The sequence below is a fragment of the Copidosoma floridanum genome, unplaced genomic scaffold (assembly GCF_036245765.1).
Source record: "Copidosoma floridanum isolate Cflo_tuat_1 unplaced genomic scaffold, Cflo_Japanese_pri ptg000011l, whole genome shotgun sequence".
Lineage (NCBI taxonomy): Eukaryota > Metazoa > Arthropoda > Insecta > Hymenoptera > Encyrtidae > Copidosoma > Copidosoma floridanum.
This window is the reverse complement of record NW_028321888.1, coordinates 4,095,524-4,111,668: the sequence shown is the minus strand read 5'-3', so window position 1 is coordinate 4,111,668 and position 16,145 is coordinate 4,095,524. Positions and strand designations below refer to the sequence as shown.

The 16,145-nt window shown below is 30.2% G+C and overlaps 1 protein-coding gene across 3 annotated transcripts in view; it reads left to right on the top strand.

The window, feature by feature from the left end:
• Dhc64C (dynein heavy chain, cytoplasmic) overlaps nt 1–16,145 on the top strand; it is an 897,235-nt gene that overhangs the window by 437,602 nt on the left and 443,488 nt on the right. For all 3 annotated transcript variants that reach the window (XM_089590008.1, XM_089590007.1, XM_089590009.1), the window contains exon 11: nt 8,747–8,835. In XM_089590008.1, the coding sequence (XP_089446134.1) occupies nt 8,747–8,835 (89 nt within the window). The remainder of the gene's footprint in view (nt 1–8,746; nt 8,836–16,145) is intronic.

Genomic DNA, 16,145 nt, shown 5'->3' with positions numbered 1-16,145 from the left:
AGTTATAATGTTAAATTAGTTTGTTTACCTGTTTAACAGTTGTAATGGAAAAAAAATTAAGTAGAAAACATAACCGTCACTAGGAGTGGCAGATGCAAAAGTTTATTATACGAAAACGTGACCTTGCGAGTACAGCAATGTTCATTGTCTTTTCAACGTTACTATTGTAAACCAACAAAAATAACTTATGACTTTTATTTTAACTTCAAGCACTCCAATATAATTTGTTTTACTTTTGAAAAAACCTGTGATTTCTATCCTGATTTTCAAGTAGTTTGTAATGTAAATTCGTTCCACTCAGCCCTTGCCTGGTTTACTTTAGTACTGTACCTGGCTGCTATATGGCACTGAAGAGCTCACTTATTAAGGCAAATAGAAAATTTAAGATCTTGACCATAGGCTTACATGAAGGGATCACATGATTTTTTAAAATTCTAATACGATAATACGGCTATGGCAGTATGCAGTTCACATCATGCATGTAACCTAGCCATATTTTGTATGCTATTTCACACGCATCACTGAAAAAAAGCTCTCTCGAAACATAAATATTTTTCTGATGTCATATTTTTAATTACTAAACAGAACTTTATTACAAGTTTTTTGCAATGACGACAACCTTATGGATAAAAATGTTTCTATCTTAACGTTAAAACCTGTGGTCCTTATCCTAAATTCTTTTTAAACGTCAAAGAAATTATGTATCACATACTATTGCTGCTATGTTATTAATTATATGCCTCTGTGATCGCAGTCAAAGTGGTTGGTATTTTCTTAATAAAATTAGTTTTTTTTCGTTTTAGTTATAAAGACCATTCTCAAATACACGTGACTACTTTTAAACAAGGCAAAAAACAATTCCTTTACAATAGATGAGTTGCTTGGACTTCGTTGATTTATAGGGCAAAATAAAAACTTGAATCACTTAATGTTGAGTAAGAATGAGAAAAATATCCTCCCTGAGTGCAGATTAAATGCACAACCTCCTGTTTACTAGGCAGTTGCTCTACCACTTGAGCTATCGAGGATATACGGCCGTACATTCATAAGCACTGTAGATTTGGGTAATTTCTCACTCTTGATTTGGGCTGTTTTTACCTCTCGCTCAAATTTTTAATAGATATTTAAGAGAATGATTTTAATGCTTGTATATAAGTTAAAAATTTAATAACACTCTAATAAGTATACAAGCACTATCGATACATTTATCATCGCATCGCCACATATGCAGATGGCAGCACCTTTTTATATGAGCACTTTTAATTTTATTCCGCCCTATTATCATTATAAATGCCTTGACAACATTCTTATTTTTCTGTTCAGACTTGGTTTCTAGCATGTTAAACGATCATTTAATTCTTAGATTTGCTGTAAGTGCGTTTCGATTGTTTTACCTAACTCAAATGCATAATTAAATTTCAGTAATATTTCTCTAAATTAAATTAGTTAGTTTGTGTGGATTCATTATACTTGTGCTCTACTTTAAATCATTTACCCTCACATCATCTTTTGAGTTGCAAATAATCCGAATCCCATTTGTGAAAAGTTCTCTGTCCAGTCTTTGCCAGTCATATAATTTTGAAAAATTTTTATTAGTCCATTATAAGTTGCAGAAATATTTACGATACTACGAAAATTTATTTAACTTTTAATCTTTTAGGTAATACTAAACTTTAATAATTGTGATTACTTTTGTAGTTATATACAGATATTTTTTATTTTTATACACCATCATTTTGAGGCAAGTACAACTTTTTGTCTATTTATGTCTGTTAATAAAAGAAACAAGTAAAATATCATCATTTACAATCATTTGCACTCTGTTAATTTATTTCATTTTATTGTAATTTCAACAGTTTGATTTTGTTTTTTAAGTTAGTAAATCACATGATCGACTTTAATCAACCGAACTAAAAATGAAATGACTTCGTTTACAGGACAATCAGTCGCTTAAAAAAAGATAGGGTTTATTGGGTTATTTGCAAGCGAAAAATCGTTAATCAAAAATAATATTAGGAGAAATAAAATGTATTTTATGACTTCCAACAAAAAACATGCCTAAGACATACTCAAGGTAAAGATTACATTTTTTAAATAAAAGTATGTACTCATATTGCAAGGTTCCTTCACAAACAAATTAATAATATAACAAAGATTGTTACGTGCGATTAAAATCGTAATAAAAGGTTTCAAATGACTTGAATAATAAATTTGTTATTTTTAATAGTATTTTTTTATTGCATACAAATAATGTTACTTTTTGATTGCGCCACTTTCATATTACGATTAAATTAGATTCGTCTACTACTTAAAAAGTGTGATAGAACTGCGCTACTACAAACAATACGTATGTCTTGCACAATATTCATTAATTCTTTTGTTAATCAAAGAGTTATTAGACCTTTATAATATAATGTACATGAGATAATTTTAAACATTAGTAAGTTATATAGTCCAGTGATGATTTCTAGCTAAAAAGTAGTAGTAAAGCCTTAGCGATAATATCAGTTGCAGCTCTCAGTAAATTATGCAGAACAACTATCTGGGTCCTCACTAATGTCAAACTGCTTTATAAACGTTACTAATAATTAGTGACAAAGAACTGTACTGTCACAACTCTAGAGAGGAAATATTACCTGAAGAAAATATATTATTATTTCTACAACGATTAATTAAGCTATAATAAGCTGGAAACAAATAAACAGTTCATACTAAAGCTGAGGTATTGCATTCTTTATAAATAATAGTCACTACTACTTATCTCTACTTCGAAGATGTTCTTTTTTATGTATCCTTTTTATACTTCACTTTTCTTATAATAACTATTGTGCGCAAAGCTACTGCACTCAGCTCTCATACACTTGAATTCAATATAATAATTTGACAAGCCAGATTGCATTATGGTTTGTGCATTCTTCTCTTTGATATGACAGGACGCTTCAAATTTGGTGAGTGCCATTTGGTAGTATACTTACTAAACGTAAAAGACTTTTCCGGCATATTGATATAAAAAGCTTTATTTGATATACTTGATTCGGTTCGACTTAAAAACAATAATATCAAGACCCACATCACTTACTATTGAATTCCAGTCCAAACCTTGTATAGACTTGACCACATCCTAAATATTAGCTGAGCAAAAGTCATAACATACGATTAAATATCACTGGAGGCAGTCACATACGCAAAAACTTCAAAATTAGCTACAATATAGTGAATATTCTCAGGAACGAGCTTGTCAAACACTAGAACATTAGAAACAAAATTTGTAGATCAATTAGTAAGCAGATGTTCTAAAGTATAAGTCATGTTAGGATAGATAAGAGATATTTATTTCTTATCTAAAAGCATTATGTTTTTATTTCTGTATAAAGTCAGTATGAGTTTTTTGTCTTGCGTGGATCGTGAAATAAGAGAAAATTGTTCTAATGTTATTAACTTTAACATTACTGAATTCACTCCCAAAATCATAAAAATAGCTCAATTTGTCCCCAAATCATTAATGTGTTCCCTAAACTAGTTACAAATTCGTTCCTGGGTTATTCAAGCCTTCTTTTGTTCCTTGTACTGGGTCGTACCCAAATACCGTGGACAGTTTTAGGTGGAGGGAAGTTTGGTTAAATCATACGGATGTGTACGCTGGAGGAGGAGAGGGTAGGCAATAAGCTTATGTATGAGAAAACACTGTTCTTTATTCTTATATATACGGTTGTAAATTATATTTACCTAATAGTTGAATTACAAAAATTTGTATTTTAATTGAAGTCACTTCTTTTGAAATCTCACCATGGTTTTTTGTTGATTAAGGTAAATCAACGTAACTTTTGGGAGGGGGAGTTTAATTCTAATTAACACTAAGCTAACATAGGGAAAGGGGGGTCGAAAAATCGGAAAAATCGTCCACGGCATTTGGGTACGATCCCTTACTGCATTCGTCTTCATCATAATATTTTTCCCGTCACACTTTTTAATCATAATCCAAAGATATACACTGACTTTCAGTCTTTCGATGATAGTTGAATGAGTCAACTAAATTTCTAAATGCCCACTCAACCAGCATTAATATATTGTTACGAATTTTTTTGATTTCGATTGCTAAGGAAAGCTGTTTTGGTTGTTAAGCAAAAATTATCACTTCATTGAGAAACACTTTTTGCTAATAATGAATTTTCGATTCATATTCGATAAATTTTTCTAATTATTTTATTTCTTGGTATAAAGCTCGCTTCATTTTGGTGCTGAAACTTGGGAACCGTTTCTAGGGAATCTAGTTTTTGCGTAAGAAAAAGTAATATTTACATTTGTAAAAATTTAGGCCTGCGTTGCTTTTGCCAGCTGACTATGCGGTTCACGCAGTTAGTGTCTGCAAGTTCTTTCTATTATTCAAATAATAGCTATTGGGCTTTGAGTTAGCTTTGTTATTGTTTCATAAGGCTTTTCAGCAGTGCTAATGACTGAAAATTCACTCGAATCAGGGTTAAAAAATGCATGACTGTAAAATATGGGCCAGTTAATGGTCGTTTAATGCAGGATATCGGGTTTCCGATGGCAGGAGAACATACCTTGAGCAGTGAAGGACCTAGGACTAGGTCCTGATATCTACCCAGATTGTGATGACAAAAATGCCTTACTGAAGAGTGGAAGTTTGAAAAACTTAGACTTTTTTTGGTTAAAAAGCCACTTTTAATTGACCCCAAACAAGAGAAGCTTTCTCTTGAAGGTTTTTGAATTCGTTTCATACAGTGTTTTCAAAGATTCTCTTTTATTTGTTTTTAAAAATTGAAAATTCAGGGTTTTCCTATTAAACTCAAAAATAACAAAAAATGACTATACCTAAAGAGTCAGATCGTTTCGGATAATAACTAGAAATTGTCTAATAACAAAATGTTTTGAAGCAGTTACTAATTCTAACATCAGCATACTTATTAAATGATTAAAAATTTTGTGCGTAATACATTGAATAGATATTATTTTACATGTATGAGATATGATTTAATACACTTGAGTATTAATATATCAGGAGGCATGATTTGGTGGTTTCTGTATGTGAAATAAGTAGTCATCGAGGCACCTATTTTTAACATTGTATTGTTATTACAGCTAAATAAAAATAGTTGTATGTTATTAAAAAGTTGGCACGTATAGCTAAGTTCGGTGATTCTTTTTGATCGCTGTATTTATGTTACCAATTTTCTTATTGTAAAATTATTATTTGAAAATTTTCTAATGAAATCAAATAATTTAAACAATTAAAGCTCTAATTATTAAAAAAAATTTAAATGTATACATTTTATCATGAAATAAATGGTTTGAGCTTGTATTAAACATTTCAGATTTGTATTTAATAAATAATTTAGTGCCGATCAAACAAGGGGTAGAAAAGTACAGGAAAACATAAAAAACAACGTAAAATATATATTTTCAGGGTTGTCAATCAGCAAATTTTTTCTGAAAAATATTTATTTTAGTTTTTCTCACTCTCTTAAGTTACGTGTTTGTAAAATAATTAAATTTGATTTTCTTTATGTATTTTCCATCTCCAAATATCGGTCATGACTCGTATATTGGTGATTGGATAATATATTCGTTGCGAAAATTTTATTTAAAGTTGATTTTTTTAAAAAGTCAATTTGGTGCATGATATCTTATTTTTGTTCTACGCTTATTTATTAATTTTTTAATATAATTTATTCAACGAGCTTAAAGCCCGCAAATTATATGATCTTAACAATTCTCTAAGGTCCAAATTTTCTTTTTTATTTGGCAGACAAAATGTTAACATAAAAATTATTTCTATAAATAGGTATTACTTTGATTTAAGTCAAATCTTTTTTTTTAATTTTATTGTACATTTTTTAGATGTTTCGTTAAAAAATGTTTACGAATTTTTTTTTCTTTCTGAAAAACTTTCATATTTCCCTCAATTGAGTGTTAGAAAATGTCAATACAATCGTGCTTGTCTTTTAAATTTTTATTATCACATCATACAACTAAAAAATTCACCATTAATATGCTTTTTTTGATGACGAATATATTATGTGTATTTATTTATTTATTTTTCATGTTGTTGTGAAATAAAGAACGTCGGTTTTTTAACATAAGGAGCATAGAAATTATTATTGATAACCGCATTTATAAAATATCTCCAAAACTGCATTTAGCGTAAATTGAAAATTTGAACTACGTGTAGTTGGAAAACATTAATTGAGAAAAACTTCTTAAGACATTAACATAAACGTAAACAAACTAATCGCACCTCTATGCTGATGTTTATGGATGTGCTTCCTGAGTTTACATGCAAGAAAATTTTTTCTTACTAAATAGCTTTTCAAACGTTTTTTACTGCATTTTAACAGTCGGAACCTTGTACACTTAGTCTTGATTCATGTGGAAATAATATAATATAAAATCAAAATTTTTTGAGTTTTTTTATAAATTATAAATACACTTTTGCTAGTTAAAGACAATGGAAGTATTTACTTGTAGATTAGATTTTTTTGTTGCTGAGGGAATTAAAGAATTTTTAATTTACAAACAAAATATGTGTCAAACTAAAGCATTTCAGGACTATCCTTAAATCTTTTGGTAATAATTAGTTGGGAAAATTTGGAGTGCCAGCAAGTTTAATATTGCTTACATCATGTGAGGTAGTTGCATCCTCTTCTTATCAACGGTACCACCTTAATTGTGGCACAGCATGGAAAGCTCTTGATTTATTAATGGTAATATGGAGGAACTTTCGCTACATCCTTTTTCTCACTTGCTTATTTACTCCCTACCACAACAAGTATATCGCTTGAAGAATGAAATAATTAAAATCGATGAATTGAGTTATGAGCTGTCTTTAATTTAGAAAATTGAAGCTGTTTTAGCCTTCTCTGCACCACTAAGTAGATAAACTAGCCTGGGTTATAAGGATTTTGTGCTAATTAAACACGGTACACTAATAGTATGGAATTGGAATGAAAATAAATTCTACACACCAAAGGTGATATTAATTACTGTTAAGAAACGTTTTGTTAAAACTAAACACCAACCTTTCGGCTGACTTGAGCATAAAAAATAACAAAAAAATTAAAACCAATTACAGTAAATATACGTAACTTTTTTGTGCGATAAAAACGATCTATTTTTAATACACATGTACTTAGTGCTATGGGCACACGTCAACTACGGTCAAATAGAAGTAATAAATAGTAGTAATATATTAATGCTGATGACAATGATACGAATCTTCAAAGATAGATAACAAGTTTTGTTTTGTAAGGCATAGATCAAAGGCTTACAAACGGAGATAAGCGATTAATAATATTCTTTTCTAATCAGTGTATGACTAGTAAAATTTATTTGTAATATGTTGACATTATATCTTTGTTGTAATATGTTTTAACATTCTTGTAACTTCTTTTGTTATATAATAAAGTTAGCTTTGAAAGTTTGGAATTTAGTCCTCACAAAACAATGCTTCAAAGTAATTAACAACACCTTTGGTGTGTAAAATTTTTTTTTATTCCAATTCTATACTGTTAATGTACCGCACGAAATTTGTACAAAATATGTCTTATCCACATGAGGGTAGATACGAAGTTTCATCTCCAGGATAACCTAGATTATGTTACAAGAAGTATTGACTCAGTTATATACTATGTCATTCTAGATTTTCCTCTGTCCTGGTATGGGACTTTTTGCTAATAGATGAATAATTCGTTTCCGAAAGTATTACTTGAATTATTTTTAGAATTGGTGTTGGACGTATTATATTCTAGATAAAATTATTTTATTTAAGAGCTTGGTATAATCCATGAATAAATCAAAGAATATTCAATACAAATAAGCCTTGAAAATTGAATTACGATGCAGGCTGTTAAGTACAAACAATAAAAGAAAGTAATCATTTCAAGTAGATTCGTTTATGCGAATTTAGTACGAATGTCACACAAACTCATGTGGTATATTTTGTATCAGAATCATCAGATCTCATACTAATAAGCTATGAATAAAATTTGACAAAAAAATAACATTTTAGATATTTTTCTATTTTTTAGTCATAAAAAAAGTAAGTAATGATAACGAAATAAAAATAAATATCTAGTTTTTTTTGAGAGACAATGTTTCTTTATATTTTTCCTTTAGTTTTTTTTACAAGAAAAAATTATAGTAACACCGATAAAATTACTGTAATAACAGTGTTCTAGAGATTATTCACTGTTTTGAAATTTTTATTGAAAACAGTTGTCTCATTTTTTGTCTCGAATTGAAACATGTGGTACTTAAAAGAAGTACATTTTGAGAAAATATTTCAATATAAAACACTTTTTAGTAAATATAAAAATACACGCTTAACATATTAGGGCTTAAAGATATTTCTACAGCCTAAAAATAATAAGGATTTCTATTTTTAAAGCTTTTTTTTTGCAACCGCATAAATCTGATTAGTTTACTGTTAAATTATATTTGAAAAGCTGCTATAAACTTGTATACGTTAGACACTGCATCTAAAAAAAAAGAAGTAAAAAATACTTTACTTGTTGTAGTGAAAAAAAGTAATGTTAATAGCTTTTACTCAAATAGGTTTCGTAAAAACATACATGATTCTATTGAACGAAATTTTTTTCTTTTTAAAATTTCATTACATATTTTGTTTATAATGACACAAAAATACTATTTATGTAGCGTACGCTGATGATCATCTAATACCTATGAAAGTGAATTTACTAATTAACATGTTACTAATGTTCGATTTTAGGATTAAAAAATGAAATCAAAAAAGTATGTGCTGAGGAATATTTAATTTGCGGTGAAGGTGATGAACATGGTGGAGCATGGCAAGAAAAGGTAGGTCCATTGCATATTTATTTTGAACATTATAATACTAAATGTCATATTGAACGTGCTAATCTAAGTAAAAATTCTAATTCTTGTGCACTTTTTACCACAAACTTATGATCTAAAAATTCTTACTCTCACATAACTCTTACAAAGAAGGTGAAAATTTGCATTTCTCTCGGTGATTTAACCATTGATATGTTTTTTATGAGATCCTGTTAATTATTTTCTACTTAGCTACAAGATCTTTTCATATTTTATCTATGTGTTATCAAACAAAAAAATAAAAAAAGGACGTCTTAACTTTTATGAGACTTCTTTTAAACTAGCCTTTTCAAATATTCTTTTTATTCAAAACACTCCTCCTTTAAGCATTAATAAGTAATTTATTTGTCCCTGTTATATGTTTCTAGCTTTACCTTGATAAATCCTTAATTTTTCTTCATAGAAATACGTTCTATTATTCAATTTTATGTACTAGTCTTATAAGGGTTGTGATTTATTTTTATACTTTTTTTTTTCATCTGATGTTCACTGTGACTGACATAAAATTTTACAATTTTTGTCTACATTTAGAGTCAACTACTTTTAACACATACATACATTTACTTACTATCTTTTGTACTTTTTTGTACTTTTATTTGATGAAACCCATTTTTTTCTAATTGATTAAAATGTTTTCCTGTTTTTTGTACCTATATATTTATTCTTGGTTTTTTTAAATAAGATCTATTTTATCTTGAATTTTCAGTAGCTCAGGAGCGCTACATGATAAGTTTGAAAGACAGACAAAGCTCTAGCAACTGCGTTTCTATGTACTCGATAATAGAATACTTAAATTGTTGAATACCAAAGGATAAATATTTTTTTAGTACAGCTAATATATTTCGATTTTACTCAGCTTCTTTTATCTTACTCTCCAGTTTTAATGTTTGTTATATACAAAAAAAACTTTTGAGTAAAAAATAACAAGATCTGTAATCTCAAATACTCGAATTAAAATTTGCCAACGTTAATTCCTATGAGTCTTGGGTTGGTTAGTCTTACCACTAAGTGGGCTACTAGCGAATTTCTTTTTGAAAGGTTGGAATAGGCCTGTTCTTAAAATCAAGCAGTGCTACCTACAGCATTAGATTACATAGCACTTTATTAGATACAGATGTTTACTAGATTCAAGCAGCATGGCTAAGGGAGATACCTGCTTGGTGGTTTAGTCCAATTCAAATCCAGTTTTAATGAACATAATAAACCCCTGTAACTCTGTACTTTTCATCTTTCAAATAAAAAAACTTTAACCAAAAAAGATGTATTTATTTATAATGGAATTCATCATCGACGATATTACGTTAAACAATTGATTATTTGCAGTGAAGTGACTTTCAAACATTTCTGTGGCCTTTTTAAATAATCAGCATGAATGAATTGTAATTAAGGAATAAAAGTTGTTTGATTTTTAAACGGATACAAATTGAGAATAAACAATAACGGATAATTAATACACGGAGAGGGGTTTCCACTGATATAACCAATACTTAAAATAGTGAGTGTTTCTTTTTAAGGTGCTGGTACGAGTTTTATGACTGATTGTCACTGTATTTTACAGCACTCAGTTGAGAACCAGTAGAGCAATACTAAACACGTGAAATTCTCGTGCTGACATCTATATTTCCTCTGCGTTAGCACGGGTTTTTGCGGTGCCACCGTGAGTACCGAATTTTCAGCCACTCGAGTATAGTCTTTGACCGGTTTGGATTGCCTCCAAACGTATTTTTTTTTACAACAATATGAAAGTTTTACTTACAATGGACGAATTTGTCGCCAGCAAGTTGATTGAATGGAATCTTGAGAGATTGAATCCGTTATTTAATATATCCTCTTGTAATTTTTTACAACGAACAAAAAAAATTTATTTGCCTCTTTATTTAGTTTTATGATATATTTATTAAGAATTTTACTAACTATAACTGCTGTCAAAATATAAGTATAAAAATGTTTGAAAATTTATTTGTAATTTTAATAAACTATCAGTATGCTGATGTGCCTTAAACTATTTTTTTATTACATTTTTCGTAGAAATTATGGTCCCAGAGATTAGTAAAATCGGTCTCATAATAGATCTCTTGTGACATATGCAAGGCTATAGCTATGTATACAGACATCTGAAAAACATCATTGGGGGTTATGAAATATTTTACACTAATATTAGAATTACTGGTTTTGGTGATAGTTTAGGCGCCAGGTAGGGTCCCGTGGCCTTTTCAATTAGAACGGACCCACCAAAGTTTTTTTAATGTATTTTTGCCTGCTGAACACGATTATCGATGGTGGGTCGCGATCCGGATGGACAATTTTTTTTTATCAACAAATTTTATAAACAAATAAAAATTATTCATTTTTTTGGAAAAAAAAATTTTTTTCCTATTCTTTAGCTCATTTTGAACAAAAAAGTTTACATACACCATATGCCTAAACCCAATACTTTTCCCGTAAAAAATTCGACAACTTTCAAAAAATGCGTTTTTTGCTATTTTCAATAGCTTACTACTTAAAGCCCGATTAATATTTTTCAACTCAACACCTCTCAAATTGTGAGCCAAACATAGTATTTGATGAATACGTAAAGACCAATTGATTTTATTTGGTTGTTCTTATCCAGCGAGCTTGACGGTCTGTGCCTTTTTAATGTGACCGTACGGCCTCGGCGCAATACAATATATTCTGGCATTAAATGTTTGTTATCTGGACAGCCATACATAGATTGTTTTTTATGTATTTTTGCCTGCTGAACATGATTATTGATGGTGGGTCGTAATATCGAAGGTGATCAATGTTTTTTTATTAACAAATTGCAAAAACGTAATTTTTTCTAAAAATAAAGTTTTTTTTTGCTTTTATTATATTTTTTTACTAAAAAGTTTTTAATTCTCCAGTTTATATAGGGGCTTATGGTAGTATATATATAGCTATGTTGTCAGTTTCTTGTTGTCAACAAATTAGCATAAACCAGTAATTAAAAGTTTTTGATCTTATCAATGTGTGCAAAATAAAATTTAAGAAAATATAACAGGACTACCCCAAAGTATGATAATGTGATAATACGTAGTTTATTAAGGTACGATACATTTCTTTGTTTGGAATCTATTTTATAGTATCCTGCATCTTGTACATGTATACATATCTTACGAAGTTACCACAATTTTTGTTATTTTATTTTCCACTGTACTTATTTTTACGTGTGTTTTCTTTTTTACAATTACAAAAATTTAAGTGCAGCACGGTATTTGTTCTGCAACACATAAGCAGGTTTTTGAAAATGTTCAAAATGAGCTAAAGAATAGGAAAAAATTTTTTTTTTCCAAAAAAATGAATAATTTTTGTTTGTTTATAAAATTTGTTGATAAAAAAAAACTGTCCATCCGGATCGCAACCCACCATCGATAATCGTGTTCAGCAGGCAAAAATACATTAAAAAAACTTTGGTGGGTCCGTTCTAATTGAAAAGGCCACGGGACCCTACCTGGCGCCTAAACTAATTTTCTTAACTAAGAATGGAACATTGTTTGTTTGCACTGTTTATTTTAAATACAATCTAAAAATTTGTATGTTATTTTAAAGATACCAGTAAGTTTTGCTCTCTGCGTGCTAAGAACGCCAACCCCGAAATTATATTTATTTTATAAGGTCAATCAAATGAATTAAATAAAAAATTTACGAACACTACAAATTGATATGACTATGTACTTAATTGTGTACAATCCAGTTTTTTAATTTCTTCGCTCTTGATTAACCTCGAACGACCACAAGAAAGAGAAACGCTTGAGTTACGTCACAATCAATCGTTGATGTTGAATTTATCGTAGTCTAAAACGAATTGCCGCTTAATTATAAATTTTAATTAATGTAGATGATAATTTTTTTTTCTGTTCTATCAAATATATTTTTGGCTTAAAAATAGTACTTAAAATTAAATCAGTTCTAAATTGTACGCGTAAAAATTGTCCAACAAAATTGTGTGGATGCAGGTCATCGGATTTATCTTTTATATTTTTTTGTCATTATCGAGAAATAATAGTTGTAAAAGTCCTTATGAAAATCAACAAAAATACCCCTCATATTTTTGAAAATGAAAGGGAAACTCAATGAATTTAAATCATACATGTCAGGATAAAAAAAATCAAGTATTGTTAATCATTTCGAAATGATAATAAACTAATTTACGTTTATTCAACTTAACTAACACAAGGCTTGTTATTCGAGATATTGAAAAAACCAAAAAAAAAATTGTCATAACCTTTAATGTAATTAAAGTTTGGTCTAGTAGTCTCAAAATTTATCAAATTCATTTTATTGATATTCAAATACATTTAAATTTCAAAGTAAAATGACGTGTAAAGCTTAATTTCGAAGGAAACCCCAGTTTTCTATCAAAAATAGGTTATATCTCAAAATTGAACAGGAATTTGGCCTGGTAACCTTAAAATTTGAGTTCAGCATCCCAAAATACCTATAATAATGTCAAGTTATCCAGGAGACCAAAAATTGCACACAAACTCCCTCCCCCTTTAGCGTCCGTACTTAAATTATGAGTAAAATAAGCCCAGTTTTAAGGGTGTGCCTCGAAAAAATTTTTTTGTTAAAGTAGGAGACAAAAAAAGGATATTTTTTGTGGATTTCCTCCTTTTTTGAAAATATATGCACCATGATAAAACTTGGTAGCTGCCAGTGACTTGCCGAAAGTATAGGTATATAGTGGAATAGTAGCTTTAACTATACAAGTGGCTCACAATTTACAAGTGGCCCCTCCGTCCTGTCTTTGCCCGAGATTCACTATGTGGAGTACCTTAGTGTGTTCATACGTAATGTAAATCGCGTTTGGTTAAAAATTTTACATCTTTCCTTGACACTTTCTGAAATACAAAACTTTTAATTAAAATAATTTTTGTTCGATCCATGAAGTTCTTTTTCGAACAATAAGCTGTAAAGAAATAAAACCGAATATAATTATGCTAAAAAGAACAATGCGTTCCTTACACCCTAAAATAGTTGCTGGTCCTAAAAAAAGGCCGTTGAATTTCCCTATCCCATGATATTCTTTACAGTTGTTATGAATTAAAACTGATTGTAAATATGTTTAAAAATTTGTTTGCAACCAGGAAACTTTACTTTCACAGCAACAAAGTCCTACAGTCTTATCTCCCAATTTTTTAGTACCACAATAAATATCAATCCGTATCCCTCCACCTGTTTAAATAGCTGTAAAATTTGAATAATCAATGTCAGGCTTATGATGGAAAAGTATTTAATCACTTGATGATTTATTTATTTGTCGATTTCGACGCTACTATCCCTTAATTCGATAAATGTTATGAGTCAGTTTCTTGACGCTAAAAATTGTATGTGTACGTATGAAGCATTACGAATTTTCCTGATCTGTAGAAGATCTGTCAAGGGCCAGTGGTAATACATCAAGTCGGAAGCTAATAATATTTCTAGTAAATATGCCTGCTTGAATTCTTAAAGGTTCTTCTCTTTAGCTTGCTTTGGCAGAACCGGGTTCGTCGCAAAAACGCTAACGACTCCCTTAAGTATTAGAGTAAATTATAGTCAGACGTTTTCTATTATCATACCAAGGACGTTAGCGCTTACATTGTCTTTGTTTTCATAGCACTCGTTCATTTTCGAAATCTTGGTTGAAAATCAGTAAAGGTCGCCAGCCTATTCGCTGTGCGCGTATGTCAGGTGGCGCCGTCGTCTGAGAGAAATTGTCCCTCGCTAAGATCGCCAGAATGCATGCAACCTTATAGGAAAATTTTTTTAATAAATTAAAAAAAGGTAATCAAGAGTGAATTGACCAAATGAATCAGAGATTTTATCGTGTTTTATGTTAGTGTACAGTAATAAATTTTTTTTGGTGCTGTTATGGGTACTACAAGATTGGAAAGAATAAAAACATGGGTTGTGACCGTAATAACACAGCATATATGTGTGCCTATACATGCTTTCAGTTGTGTAAAGCTTGAGATACACAAGTACTGCTTACATTTATCTATTTCTCATAACACAGTGTTCAATAAACGTAAATACTAATGACAGGTTAGGTTAACTTTTATAAATTTATATTACGTTTCCGTAGATTACCTGTATCCTTTAAGCTTTACACTAGTGTAAGCACGTATAATGCACTTATGTATGCTATGTTATCATAGTCGCAATCTGTGTTTTTATTTGTTCCAATCTTGTAGTACACATGACAACACCAAACAAAATTTATTACTGTACACTAACATAATACACACTTAAATCACTGATTTATTTAGTCAATTCACTCTTGATAACATTTTTTTAAATTTATTGAAAAATTTTCCTATAAGTCTCCATGCATTCTAGCGATCTTAACGAGGGATAATTTCCCTCACTCGACGGCGCCACCTGAAAAAGGTGCATAGCGAATGGTAAACTATCATAGCTCAGTCGATAGCTGGGATAACCAGCTGCACGACTAACAGCTCTTTTCTTTACGTATTTTCAGTGAACGACTGTGGTAATCAACATTCCGTTTTGGGATGTTACAACCAAGCTCACTAACTTTTGTTGTAGAAGATTTTAATTTTACTTCGATGCCACCTAGCGGATCTTACTAAACTAAAGCGCAAAACTAGCATTATTTTTAAGCTTTAAGCTTGTTTGTTAGTATGATTATTAATTAAAAAAAAAAAAAACCATGCAAGACCATCTAAAAAATGACAAGAAATAGTATGCAAAATTTTACTAAAATAAGTTGAGCAGCTCGTGCAATTAGTGATTATAAAGATTTTTAGGACTTTGCTTTATTTGTTAGTGACAAACATATATATCATTATATATAATATAGTTGTAAGGGCAGAGCTTTCCACACTACCCCCACAACCTCCCTCCAAAATGAGAGAAAATTCGATTACTGCCAATCATATTTTAACACAGCAAAATAATAGCCGAAGACCCACTGAGCCCCCCCACGGCCCTCCCGCACAATTTTCAATGCCCCCACGACCCCTCCGTAGCCCCTTCTTATAATATAAGGAAAAATTCCGTTGATTTCACTGTTGTTTTGACCCATTAAAAATCTTTCTTATTTTTTGTAAGCACCCCATGCCCCACCGTCACCCCCCGCACATTTTTCAGTGCCCCTGCCGTTCCTCCACCACCCCCGCGGCCCAGCACTATATGATACCAATCCAGCACCCCTTTTAATATGACGGATAATTCTACAGATTTGTAGCAGCTCAGTCTATAGTACATTGATAAGCTATTGTATACACTAACTGCACATTAGCTAAAAC